The sequence below is a fragment of the Theropithecus gelada genome, chromosome 1 (genome assembly GCF_003255815.1).
Source record: "Theropithecus gelada isolate Dixy chromosome 1, Tgel_1.0, whole genome shotgun sequence".
Lineage (NCBI taxonomy): Eukaryota > Metazoa > Chordata > Mammalia > Primates > Cercopithecidae > Theropithecus > Theropithecus gelada.
Window position 1 is genome coordinate 106887351 of NC_037668.1, and position 15168 is coordinate 106902518.

A 15168-nucleotide genomic window follows, 5' to 3' on the forward strand; every position below is an offset into this window, starting at 1 on the left:
CCCAAAAAAAAAAAAAAAAAAAAAAAAAAAAAAAAATCATATACTATTGAAGAAAATCTCTGTTCTTCATGATAAAATTAACTAAAATAATACATGGAACATAATGTAATAACCCATGAAGTAATACATGGAAAACAAATAAAATAATGGCACCAAATTTCAATGTATTTCTTTATATACTCCATTAAAAACTTCTAGAAAGTGCAATAATAAAATATTACTGAAGATCTGAAGAAATAAGTATTAGAACAGAGTACCTAGAGTTGTAGATCTGCTACACCTGATGTGAAAGTACAGATTTAATGTATTTTTGAGGTTGCAGCTCCCTGATAGTCATTTAAACCAAGTATTGAACTTAGATCTATACCTTTGAATTGCTGCATTTAAAGTATAATCAATATTTCATTTAAAAAAATGAAATGCTAATATTTTAGTGAGAATCATATTGATCTATTTTAAATATTGTTATTTCATCTTTCATTCTTTAAATGTATATTTTAAAGTATGTCTTACAATATATATTATATACTGTATAAGATAATTTGCATAAATATTAGTAAACTAATAAATGCTAGACATTTTCAAGATATAAAACATACATTTAGTGAGGTGCATACTTTTTACTGATGGATGTTTAGTCAAAAACGGTTGAAAACCGCTTTCTTATATGATATGACAGTTTTAAGAAAGCAACAAATGCACCTTCAAAATAAATGGACTAAATGGACTTTAGAGCCACACTCATAGGTTCAAATTCCAGTTCTCATACTTACAAGAAAGTTAATATATTTAAATATTTGTGTCTTGCTTTCCTTGTGTGTAAAACATGGATAGTATTGGTACTTATAGGTTGTTTGTGTGTATTAAATTATATAACTGATGTAAAGTACTCCAAAGAGTGCCTAATATTTAAGTTCTCAATAAACATCAATTATTATCAGTAATGGTTATAACATGTATACAGAATTATGGTTCTTCCATATTGTCTTCAAAATTTGAAGTGACCAAAAATACATGTAATGTATATTTATTCAACAACTGGATAATTGGATAATTATCATTTTGTGATATGGTTTCACTGGACCTGTCAATAGCACCTTAAAATACCAGAACTTACATTTGTCAGTCTTTAGTTTTGGGTAATATGTTGTTAATATAGAGGAGGGAAATATTTTCCACTTTCAGGACTTTCTTCTAAAGTGATGTCAGCAAAAATAAGTACTGAAATTGATATAATTCAAGAGTATGTTGAGCATTTATCATTTGTGTAAACAATTCCTCATTTCTGTTGAAACTTCTCTGGGGTAGAACTGTAATTTACAGGTCGTAAACCTGGCTACCTTCAAGAAATTTATAGAAAGAAAGAAATAACTATATTGCAAAGGGTAACCCACAGAGTACCTGGAATATAAGAAAAATATTCATAATTAATCTGTTATGAAATTCTGGGAATTTTATGAGGGCAGATAGCTACCTTTTCTTACATTTCTCTAGTATAGAGCTGGGGTTAGCAAACATTTTCTGTAGAGGTCCAGAAAATAACAGTTTGAGGTTTTGAGAGCCATATGGCCTTGATCACAACTACTCAACTCTGCCACACCATTAAAACAGAGAATACATAAACAAATAAATGAGTGTGGCTGTATCCCAATAAAACTATTTACAAAAACAAACCATGCTCTTTGATGACTACTGATCTAGAATCCAAGGTCCACAAGGACAAAGACTGTTTTCTGTTTTATTCGGCGATGTATTCTCAAGGCCTAGAACGGTGTTTGGAGTATACAAGATGCTCAATAATCGTTTGTTGAATAAATAAAAGGGTGAAGGATAGACTCTATATTTAAATCCCAGGTATCCTTAATAACCTTTGTAAAGGAGCATTTAGCCATTAATTTGACTAAACATTTTGAAAAATTACATTTTTATTTTGTCTCACATTTTGCAGATTGTGACATAATAGTATATAATTAGAAACAGAATACTACATATGACAATAGAAACTAAGAGATATAGCCAAAATTATCCAAATATAATTATTCTCCAGGAATAACTCTGAGTAGGGAAAAATAATAAAGTTACATCTGTTGATGTGGATAGACACATTGAACAACTTTCAATATTTTGCATCTAACAAAAACTAAAGATTCATGGATTTTATGATATAAATTCATTAATCTAAGACTTGGGCACACTGGTAGGCCACAACTAAATTCTTAGTCAACAAGTTGGCAGGATATTTCTCTATTAGGAAATTAATCCTCATGTTATAGCTAAATAATTGCTCTATTTAATTATGGCTAAAATCCCATCCTAATACATGATCATTTTAAGCATTAAGATAATATTAGCACTTCATGTTTTTAACATGTTTCCATTAGGAATATTTTAATAGTGGTGTTTTTTTTTTTCAGTGTTTGAGGGAATAATTTACAAGTCTCAAAAACAGAATCAAAAGGCAGAGAGAACTGGACATTTGTATCCATGAAGAATAAAGTGACCCACATGGGAGTAAGTGAGCTACATGGGCTTATCTTTATCACTGGTTTTTAAGTGTAGATGATTTTAAACCATGGAAAGGAATAAAGGTAAAGGAGAACAATTGCATGTGAAGAGCATTTACAACAATGTAATTGTTTGTTTGATGTAATGTGACAATGAATACTACATAATGAACTCTTTCTTATTAAGATACAAGCAACGAAAAATATTTCTTGTATATACTTGCAATAGAAAACAAGAACAGAAGTTAGTAAGAATCAAACATTTTAAAGGAAGTTTATAAAACTGTAAGCTTTAAGGTATAAAAACTTTAATATAAATTTATATAAATTGCTTGCTGAGAAGCTAAAACAGAACTTGCGCAATTAAATTCAAAGGTATATCTAAAATTATTGCCAATTTAAATTTTCATTTAAAAGGCAAAAATAGAAGAGATGTAAGTCTGTTCCCGAAATTATTAAGAATTGTCCTTTTCTGACTTTTAAAGAATGCTCTAATAATTTGGTTTTGTTTTTTAACAGTATCTCTGTATCTAGAGTTGATACCATTATCCCCATCTACATATTAGAAATTCAGGGCATGGAAAGAACCCATTGTTTGTACTCTTCACTGTCCATATTGCTTTTGAAAACTTCTGACCGTGTCTGGCCAGCACTTCATTTCATTCAGTTCAGTGTAAAGCCTCAGCATTAAAATTCCTACTGAAAGCATGTCATAGGTAGATAGATTGATATATATAGGTAGATATAGTAATCATTTCTGAAGAAAAAAGTAAATAAAGTAAAAGTGATAGTTTATAATGAATGCTGCACATACTTTTCTGAAATTTTTTTTCAAAATAATCTCATGTCCATGATGATTTATTTCTTTAAATTTCCATTTTAGGGAAGGAAATATCATTTCTGAGTAACCTTTCTTGGTGCATCATTTATTTATTCATTCAACAGTGTTACTTGAGTGAATTCTACATGCTGACCCCTAAAGATAATATACTGGGAGCAAATCCATAAGGTTTTGTTTTCACAGAGCTTACAGTACTCCTTCGAGAAGACAGATATTAATAGGTTATTCACACTAACACATGTGTAATTATAGAATGATAAAAGTTTTCCAAAAGGAAAAATTGGGCTTCTATGAAAGAATTTAACAATGAGATTTATTATGAACTAATGAGTCAAGCAGGTCTTTCCTTGGAAAGTGTTGTTTGAGTTGATATCTGAAAGACAAATGAGTGGTAACTAGATGGAGGTATGAACAGAAGGAAGTGATAGGGAATGTTTTAGTGCAGAGGTGCTGAGATGGGAAGGTACACAGAACCTCTCAGGACGTATCAAGAAGCCAGTGTGACTGAATATGGAGAGCTCGTGAAAAAAGAAGCTGAGCAGCAGACAGGGTCTGCTGAATGTGCACTTCTGGGTAAAGTATCCACATGTCCCTGTTTGCCTGGGCTGGTTGTCATTTTGATCAGATACAACCAGGAGGAATGATTTTTGCATCAAAAAGAATCTTAAATGTTTATTCCTTGGGAAGCCCTGAAACTAGACTGCACAATGTTTCCATATGAGAAAAAGAAATCAAGACCAAGCCACGCAGACAGTCCATTCTCTCAAAATTTGTAACTCATATTTTGCAGGGAATGTTAAAGGGGACAGAGGGATATGACAAACACTTATGGAGAAGTTTAAATATCTTCAGCTGTGTAGAACAAGAGCTCTGCAATGGCTAAGAAAGACTGATTCAAAGAAAGTCTCCCTCTTGTAGAAGATCAGCTTGGGGAAGGAAATCGTGTTACTTTCAGAGGATGATCAGAAGTCCAAAGATGATCAGAACCTATACTGTGCTCTTGGCCAAGTTTAAGGATTTTATGGATTGTTAGTGAATAGGAGCTTGACAGTTTTGTCTGTTAATTACAAAAGAATGCACATAACTTGCCTTAGTGTAATCAGCCCTTTTCAAACAATTGGTCTACAGCTTCAAAAAGTTTCCCTTCCTGTGTCCCGGTGATCTCATTCACTGGGGCCTATTGTGCAGTTGGGGGAGGGGGGAGGGATAGCATTAAGAGATATACCTAATGTAAATGACGAGTTAATGGGTGCAGCACACCAACATAGCACATGTATACATATGTAACAAACCTGCACGTTGTGCACATGTACCCTAGATCATAAAGTACATATATTTTAAAAAGTTATAAATAACAGAATTCCTCTAGGTATTTTTGAGTAGATAAGTCAAGATTGCAGTATTATAGTGTAAAAATCTAGTAAAACATCATATTTTATGAAATGCTGTCACTATTTCTATTTGCATGTATTACAGAAGCTTCCAATAGGATTAACTGAGATACATTAAAAGTGTTTTGTAAAGATTAAAAGACTATAGGAATGTAAAGTGAATAATAATTCTAATGACTATCCTGCTTTACCAACATCCATAGTTTTTCCCTTTCATCGTATCATTATACAACATCCTTCACTATAAAGCTACATTTAGAAGGAAATACTAGAGATGAATCTCATCTTAACCAGTTATTTCCAACTGGGCTTTAGAGACCCAAGAGTTTTAAAAAATATTTTTTGGATTCCTAATTTCTATGAGTTCATTCAACTTTTAAGACATTTTCTAATATCTGTCTTAAGGACATTACCTTTGAAAGTATTTCCAGTAAGAATATATCTCTCATATATAGGAACATATTAAAACTACCAATGTATTATTTATGTTTTTTTTTATAATTCCACTTTTTCTTATTTTGAATTCCAGCTATCTATTGTTTCAAGAAGGTCAGAATAATATGAAAAAAGTGGAAAAATGTTACAGGCACTGAAATACTTATTAATACATAATATGGATAAAGATTAGAGTATTAAAGTGCCTTGAACCACAGAGGTCACTGAAAGATGCACCCAACAAATATGATGACGTTAAATTAAAACACGTAATTAAAATGTTAATGCCATTATCCATAACATTTAAAATTACAATGAGTAGTGTTTCTAATATAACTTTAATGTGGACATCTAAAGTGTGGTGCCAAAACCATGATTTTCATGATTTTTCTCATGGTATGCTATTTATAGAGGACTATAAAATACAATCGTATTCAAGATACTTAACATTCATGTCTAGGCTAGTGGTTCCCAGTGAAGAGAACTGGGAATATCATCCCCCAGAGGACACACGGAGGGGGAATTTTGGTTGTCATATTTAAATGGCAGTGGTGCTACTGGCATCTAGTGAGTAGAGACCAGAGATGTTTCTAAACTTGTAATGGCACAGATAGGACAGCCTCCACAACAAAGATTTGGTCCAAAGTGTCAACTGTGCCATTACTGTGGAATCCTAGTCTATCACAATGCTTTTTGGTTTATATATTCCAATCAAACCATTTAGTTTTATTATCTGCCTCGGTAGAAAATAATATCTAGCGTTGGCAAAAGTGTCAGAAAGAGAACACTCTCATATATTGTTGGTGAACCTATCAACTGAAGTAATTGTTTTGAAGGGCAAATTGTAAATTTTAAAATCTGTATATACTTGCATTTCTTCTTCTAAGAAGTTGCTCCTAATAATTTTATGTAATGGATACATGAACTTATATTGCAATAAAGATGATCTGTGCAGCTGTGCAGTATTATTTGTAATAAGTAAACTTTGGAAATACATTAAATATTCATCCTTAGGAAAGTTATTAAATAAATTAGCACATAGTCATAACATACATGATAAAAAGAGGGTAGAACTGTATATTCTAACAAGGAAAAGGAAATACAATATGTTACAGATAATAGACAATTCAGGTTTTTGAGTTTACAATCAAATACACATACAGCAGAGGTCTAGAAGGATACAGAGTAAATATTAATGTATTTACAGAGAGAGAATGAGTGTAGGATGGCATATTCATATTTTTGCCTTGCACAGTCTTGTAATATTTGCATTTTTCCTATCTTTGGCAATTTGTGCTATTAAAAAATGTAATAAGAATGTCTCACATAATAACAGATATGTCTAAACGTGGCCCATCTTGTAAGGGTCATATAAAAAATTCATTTTGAGTAGGTTTAGTAAGTATTTCCCGGTGAAAGGGAATTAGATTGTAGACATATAAAGGACAATTAGAGGTTACAACAAAAAATGAGTGGAGTTCTGGTCAGATTTGAAAAGAAGTTGGTAAGAGTAGTGATGATACAGCAACACACAATTATGAGAGTTTTGATTTAAATTCAAATGAAAGCTCACAGTTTTTTAATAAAATGCCTTATTTGGACATAGTTTAATTAGTATTTGCCTCAATCAAGCAAATGCTATTCTTCAATGCTGAATGTGTCTATGGGAAACTTCAGTTTCTATTTAAAAGTTAAATTATTTTTACAAACTCTTCTTTATAGTTGTGTACTTGAATCTAATCACTTACATAGTTTTAATTTAAAGAATTGAGCATTGAAGATTAAAAATATTGAATAAAGAAATAAATTATGGAAATTATCTTCCGTTTGCAGCTTGCTTTACAAAGGTTTAGAAACCTCTTTTTTGTACAGCTCAAGCTTTCAAAAGCAAGGCTAGGCCTTTTCAAGTACAGTCACAATCTTAACATTTTAAATGTAGTGATTCGTAGATAGAATCAATGAGGTCACTGGTTCATATTTCAGAATTCTAAGAGATTTTTAATATTAATGTGCCAAACACCTGAAGAAGTACTTTAGTAAGATCAATGCAGAACATGTTACTGTTCAAATACCTAAGTAGTTAACACTTATCAGAACAGATTAAAAGCTTAAATATTTGTTTGAAACAACATACATAATAATACATTAGTGTTGAACTAATTCTTTTCTTATTCATTTACATATTACCTCAAAGGCATTTTACATTATATTCCCAAACCAGGCAAGCCCCAGGGCTCCATTCATAAAAATAAGCAAATGCCATTTAAGGCATCAGTCTATAGTTCTTACTCTAGTAGTCCTTACTCTATGGATAAACTGTAAGGATCCCATGTAGGAATGACTGGGATTAAAGATTGCTCTATAGAGATTTCTTTTCTGGAGCACAAGTCTTTCTAGATTTGTTCAGAGAAACGATAAAAGCAATCTTAACCCTCATATAAGGCCATAAAAATTTGCCCCTAATTACCTACTTAAATTCAAAGCTTCACTTATAATTTGTCTTTATTCTGGAAAATAAGTATTATTTATTCTATTACATTTCTATTGGTTTTCTTTGCAATATTTCATATTTACTTTGTTTTAGCTAAACTTTTTCTGGTATAGTGTACTAAAAACTTCTAACAAATTCTATGTAGCAACACACACATGTATTATAATCATCTCTTGCTATAATACTGTTACTTATTCACCAATATTTTAAAAATCAGGATCTAAACACACACACACACACACACTATAATTGGCTACACATACATTCCCTTGCATATAATATTTTGCTGTGAAAATCATGGTTTTAAAATTGGTCTTTTAATTTAATTTTAATACAAAAATGTATTAAATTAGGTATAGGAATGCCATAAGATTATTCTCCAGAATGTTGTGTATTTTCCTTTTTTAATTGTTAAAAAATAAGTTAAGGCCGGGCGCGGTGGCTCAAGCCTGTAATCCCAGCACTTTGGGAGGCCGAGGCGGGCGGATCACGAGGTCAGGAGATCGAGACCATCCTGGCTAACATGGTGAAACCCCATCTCTACTAAAAATACAAAAAACTAGCCGGGCGTGGTGGCGGGCGCCTGTAGTCCCAGCTACTCGGAGGCTGAGGCAGGAGAATGGCCTGAACCTGGGAGGCGGAGCTTGCAGTGAGCCGAGATCGCGCCACTGCACTCCAGCCTGGGTGACACAGCGCGAGACTCCGTCTCAAAAAAAAAAAAAAAATAAGTTAAAATTGTTGCTGTTGTTTTTACCATAGTCGTGTTATGTAGGGCTGGCATCATTCACTTCATGTGTATATTAGGAACCCAAGGCTAGGGGTCGAAAAATAACTTCAGAAAGATCACTTAATCTTGCTTCCTCATTTATTACCATGGATATTTTTAGTGGCTCAATTAAAACATACACATAATTACTGAAGACTTACTAGGCACTTCTATACTGCAGGGTGACCAAAAAGAGGGCCACAAAGTTTTAGAGTTCCAGAGTCCATCACTCACAGAGATTCCAACGTGAATGCAGCTCCTTGAAGACCATATTGCAATTGAACTGTGATTCCTAAGGTTGTGCAGCACAGTGGCACTGATTATTGAGCAAGATGATTCTTGAGTAAGATGCAGTAAATAAATCAAGAAACGCATAGCTCTATGATTGAGATGTAAACTAAAAATAAAATTTGAAGCCCTTCATCAACTGAATAGACTCAGTGTGCCAAGGAGACCCCAGAAAAACCTGAAAACTGAGTTCCTGGACATGATGAGTTGGAAGGTCAAAAACACCTTGTTATACCCACTCTCTTTTACAGCTTAGACAAGAGATCCCCAAACCCCAGGCCATGAACCAGTACCACCTGAGCTCCCCATCCTGTCATATCAGCAGCAGCATTAGCTTCTTATAGGAGGGCAAACCCTATTGTGAAATGTGCATGCAAGGGATCTAAGCTACCTGCTCCTTATGAGAATCTAATGCCAATTACCCCTCCCCAACAATCTGTGGAAAAATTGTCTTCCACAAAACTGGTCCCTTGTGCCAAAAAGTTGGGGATTGCTAGTTTAGAAACAACAGCTGACTGCATTAATGTTAAAACAGGAGGTCATAAAACTGCCAGAACAGACTCTGTGGCAATATGATACCAAATTATAAACAGGACCTAAGGCTATGCCAGGCCAGGGTAAGTCAGGCACCCCTACACTTTTAAAAAATTGGCAAATGGGAACTAATTAAGCTAAAAAGCTTCTGCACAGCAAAACAAACTATCAACAGAGTAAACAGAAAACCTATGGAATGGAAGAAAATATTTGCAAATTATACATCTGGCAAAAGTCTAATTTCAGAACCTATGAGGAACTTAAACAAATTTAGAAGAAAAAAACCAAACAACCCCATTAAAATGTGGGCAAGGGACATGAAGAGACACTGCTCAAAAGGAGACATAAACACGGCCAACAAGCATATGAAAAAATGTTCACTGTTACTAATTATAAGAGCAATGCATATCGAAACCACAATGAGGTATCATCTCACACCAATCAGAATGCCTATTATTAAAGGTGAAAAAATTACAGATGCTGGTGAAGTTGGGGAGAAAAAGGAATGGTTATACACTGTTGGTGGGAGTATAAATTAGTTCAACCATTGTGAAAGACATGGTGGTGATTCCTCAAAGACCTAAAAACAGAACTACCATTTGACCCAGTAATCCCATTACTGGGTATATACCCAAAGGAATATAAATTGTTCCATCATAAAGACACATGTTCACTGCAGCACTATTCACAATAGCAAAGACACAGTATAAACTAAATGCCCATCAATGGTAGACTGAATAATGAAAATGTGGTACATATACAGCATGGAATACTGTGCAGTCATAAAAAGAATGAGTTCGTGTCCTTTGCAGGGTCGTGGATGGAACTGGAGGCCTTTATCCTTTGCAAACTAATGCAGGAACAGAAAACCAAATACCACATGCTCTCACTTATAAGTGGAAGCCAAATGATGAGATCACATGGACACAAAGATGGGAACAACAGACATTGGAGCCTACTTGAGGGTAGAAGATGGAAGGATGGAGAAGATCAGGTAAAATCACTAATGGGTACTAGGCTTAATACCTGCATGATGAAATAGTCCATACAACAAACCCCCATGACACAAGTTTACTTATATAACAAATCTGCACATGTACCCTTGAACTTGAAAGTTAAATAAAATAAAATAAATTATAAATTAAAATAAAAGCTCTTATTTTTGTTCTGAATACTAGCATCCTAGTGAGGTATAGCAAGGGCCTGACTATAAACATGGAGGAGAAGAAATGGATGAGTTTATTTGTGGAGGTAAAAATTTGTTTAGTAGTTAATGACAATCTGGACTAAAAAGTGATTAATCTATTTTAAAAAGATTATTCTTGAATACTGTGAATAATGATGACACTTCAGTTGATGCCTGGTGTTGCCTGGTTTACAATGCTAACTACTTCTTGTTTTGCCCTTGTTCTCCCTCAAAAGGAATCTGGCATGCTTACAAGGGCTGCTTGCTTTAGTTCACACTTGCAGTCCTCTGACCTTTTGCAATCATATAAAGTAGAACCTGCTTCTTGTCACATCCACAAACAAGGTCCTACATCTCAATGAAGATTATTGAATGACTATGATGTATATACTGATCTCCTCACATCTCACCAGTATCACTTATATGTAATTACATACTTTTCTTTATCATGCGTGTTGTCTTTTTTCCTCTCATTCATACTGTAGTGGGCAGAAGATATTTCTTACATTTTCTTTGTCTTTCTATCATGCCCAGAGCACCCAATTAACATGGTGAACTTAATCATACGGTTTGGGTCTTCACCTAGCAGAATATTCTAAAGCATAGGATGACAAACTCCTAATCAGGAGGTCATTGTTATCCCCAAAATGGCAAGTGGTGATCAGTTTGGAACACCTGAACTCCATTTAAAAAGGAATCCCTACTTGGTGAAGTAGAGATTTTTTTTGTGACATAAAAGTTACGTTTTTGTTTTTTTTTTTTTTTAAATTCAGGGATTGTCATAAATTTACATGCCATAGCTTTTAGTAATTTTAGATTTTTTAAAATTTGGTGTTTACTTCTTTTTCCTTTCCAGATACTTGGAGCATATGTGTTTGAGTAGGGGCAGCATGGCTGGATCTGAGATACTGGTCTTCTACTGCTAAGGCTCCACAACTCTGCGCTTGGAGGGTAGAAGGATCTGACCACCTGTTGTTATGGGGGAGCTGCATGATATCATTTCGGTTTAGTCTAGTTCTTATTACCATTGCTAGTCTTGGCTTAAGAGACAGTCTTCACTTTGATGGTATGTATAATTTACTTGGTGATCACAGTATTTCATTTCCATCTTGGTCTCTTCTATTTGTCAAAGACGAATATCCATATCTCCATTCAACTCATTCTCTTCATTGTACATATCTTCACATGACCTAGGCAGCCCTGCAACTTCTTTCCATTTCTCCAACTTATCTGTGCATCTAGAATAGCTCAAGTCTTTGTGTTCTGCCCCATCATTTTATTATTAGGGACACTGTATAATAATCTTTTCTGTCCCTGCTGTTGAAGAATAATCCAGTAAGCACATTGCCTGCAGGAAACGCCATACAAAAGCAGGTGCTAGTCTCTAGGTTCACATTTGGCTCGAAATCAGGGGATATATGCCAAATTCTCATAAAAAAAGCTCATCATAATCTGGTATTCTTATATCCCAGGGACACATGAAAATTCTACAGTCATTCTAGCAATGTGAGACCAGGATGATAATTTTACTCTTACTATTTTGATTCCATGCTCTGCAAACTTTTTTGAGTATTCCTCCACATCTTGTCTTCAGGGGGCTGGGAAACACCATCATATTTTCTTATTGGTAGATAAAAGAAAAACTTCTAATGGAGAACATTGTCCTTCCCTAAAGGCCAAGCATGCTAACTCTGAGACATCACCCACTGAGCTCCCTTCCCCAGTCATCTCACGGGGCTATAGCTGGTCCTTTTCTTTAATTGTGTGACCCTTGGGAAGAGTCAGGCCTAAACTATCAGTGGTTCTTTTTTATATGTTTGGTGTTCAATATCTCTTTGACTTTATCTTTGGGCTAGATACTATTCATGGGCAACAGAAAAAATGTCATCTAACATTGTGTTACACAACTTAATAATAATAGCAATATGCAAGCATTAGCACAGAAGAACAAAGATAACTGGAGAAAAATAATTCACTTTGATTCAATAATTATCTAAGAATTTCTTAGTATTTAAAAAAGATATCATAAAAGATGAGAAATATTTAATTTTAGAGTAAAACTGAGGGGCCTAGCTCATTTTTTAAGCAGCCTGACCCTCTGGTTAACCTGGAAATGATTATCATACAGAGACTGTATGGGAGATAAATTGGCTCATTAACTCCAGACTAGAACAATATGACAGTGTTCATTTAGACCTCTAGAAAAGTTTACAGGACTCATTTTTAAATAATTTCATCTAAATTCTCTGTATCTTACTATAAAATAATCCAAATTAGCCTTACATAAGCAACTGTAAAAACTATTTCAGAGAACACTTCCCCTGTCTTATTTTAGAGAAGTATGCTCCTGTTTTTGTTGTTTCAGGATAATTTCTGTCATGCTACTTTTTATCCAAACAGTAAGAGTCATTGCTCCATGGACCTTTGACTTGTACAAAACAATGGCAAAGATAGATTTTCCTATGGTGAGGAAATCAGTAAAATTAGGATATGCAGAATATGTCATCACATGAAATACTCACATCAGAGCAATCCATAAAAATATGTGAGTGGGACACCATTTTATATTCTTATGTGGGTTGGAAATTTTGGAGCTATAATAAATTAACTCAAATTGTTTTAGCTTAAATCTGGCCCTTGGCTTTTCTTTTATAAAATATTGTTTGATTTATTGTGAGAATTATAAATGAGTTTTTGTGATGAGTAGAAAGTACAGTTTATGAATGCACTTGACTTCACCCACACCATTGCAAAATAAAGCTTGATGAAAATTCTCTGCTTTGCATTTCAGGTCTTTCTCCATTTAGCAGTACCCTCATAACCATAAAAAACTCAAAGGAAAGAGGAAGAGAGAAAAACAAATTCAAAAAGATGACTAGCCTATGGTCAACACATATGGAACAAAGTTGTCCAAAATATTGCCATAACTTCTCTACTGACAATTCATTCCACTCTAGAGTCTTGTCAGACCTCCCAGATTCATTGACAGACTATTATATTCAGAAAGACTGTTGAAAACTTTCAGCACTTAGAAATGCTCTTCAGACATATAAAAATGTCTTTATTTATAATGGAACATATAATACCTGCCAAATTTGTAGGTTTGAAACCACTTCCAATAAGAATTAAAAGGCCCTCTTCCTTGCTGAAATAGGACTATCTCAATATATGACTTGTCTGTTCATAAGAAATAGTGAGTTCTTGTCTCTGATGTTGCAATTTAGTTTAAAATCACTTTATGATGACAGGGTATATAAAGATGATAAAACTATAAAGATGACAGTCTAATCTTCAAAGATAACCGATCTTCAATAAAAGATTAAATAACGTAAACATCTAAAATGCCAGATTATCAGCTGGTTGGCACACTCTCTGTGTTGAAGTATGCCAAGATATTACTGATAAGTGAAAAATGCTTTTTCCTCTTTGTTATGCAGACATCTATCCTCCATCAAGAGGGCAAATGAATTGTAATAGCTTTGAATTTACAAGATATACATGTATTTTTCAATTACAATATATGTAAAATGCTGATAAGTGATATACTGTAAAACATTCAAATTCTTTTTTAAAAAAGTAACACCTTATTGCTGGAAATTTTAAGCACCCTATAATCATCACTTTTTTGAATTGTATTAACAATTTTATATATACATACAAGAATGATTAGGCATGCTGGTCCTATAAAACTCCAAATAAAGTTGTTTTCTGTGCTAAGCCAACATCTGAAAAGTAAATAAAAGATTAATTTATAAACATGTTTGCATGTACTTTAACATAGCAAAATTATCAAAGATATGCAAAGCACATTCAAAATTGTGTTTCAAATGCCCATGAAATCATTTTAACTTACACTTTGGTTGTGCCATAGTATCTGTATCCTAGTGCTGCTGAAAATCCAACTACCACGGCTGGGCTTAGATAGCCAAAGATATAAAAATTCTTGTGCAAAAATCCCTTGTTGTAGATGACTCCCACAACAATGAGATAGAGATGTATGCCTTCAATGCACATCCATGCAAAAGCAGCTAAAAAGAAGTAGTGTAGCAGTCCGGCAATGATTGAACAGAAGAGCTAGAAATCAAAGAAAAAAAAAATATTGGCAGTGTTTGCTTTAAAATTATCATAACACACAATCTCAACTTGTGCTGTAAATCACAACTTTCTTTATACTATAAAGTATGCCACATATTTTAATGAATCATATTAAAATATCATGTCAGTTCTTAAAGATGTACTAGTTCTAGCTGATTTAGGAAAACAACTGTGCTTCATCAACGTGAAATATTAACTAATCTTGTGATAGAACTAAGTTACTGTTTTTGTCCACAGGTTTATAACTTTTATATATTTATGTTATGTGATAAATTGTGGATTATTCACACGTAAACCATGGTATCTTGGTGAATATGTTAAGATTTAAGTTGATTTCTGTTTTGGAGATACCTCTCTTTTCCTTCATTCATGCTTGAAGAATGAAAATGACTTACAATACTCTGCTAAACAAAATAAAATAAATATCTTAGGTGACAAAAAAATTTTACAAAATAGATTAATAATATATTTCATCAAAATATCCATTATAGAATTACTTTAAACTGTTAAGATTATCATGTAAATTTGAGATGGCTTTCACTTAAACATTCTTTTCAGTGGTTATTTCTCATCTAGAACTAAAGTTAGGCCTATAAGAAATAACAGAAAAAGAAGTAGTTATACTTTCCCATACTAG

The 15168-nt window shown here is 33.4% G+C and overlaps 1 protein-coding gene across 1 annotated transcript in view; it reads right to left on the reverse strand.

Annotated features, from left to right (window-relative positions):
- Positions 1-15168, reverse strand: part of ADGRL4 (adhesion G protein-coupled receptor L4) — a 116233-nt gene that overhangs the window by 15334 nt on the left and 85731 nt on the right. Inside the window, exons 11-12 of the mRNA XM_025357687.1 lie at positions 14290-14510; positions 14095-14161 (exon numbers count right to left, since the gene is read on the reverse strand). Of these exons, the coding sequence (XP_025213472.1) occupies positions 14095-14161; positions 14290-14510 (288 nt within the window). The remainder of the gene's footprint in view (positions 1-14094; positions 14162-14289; positions 14511-15168) is intronic.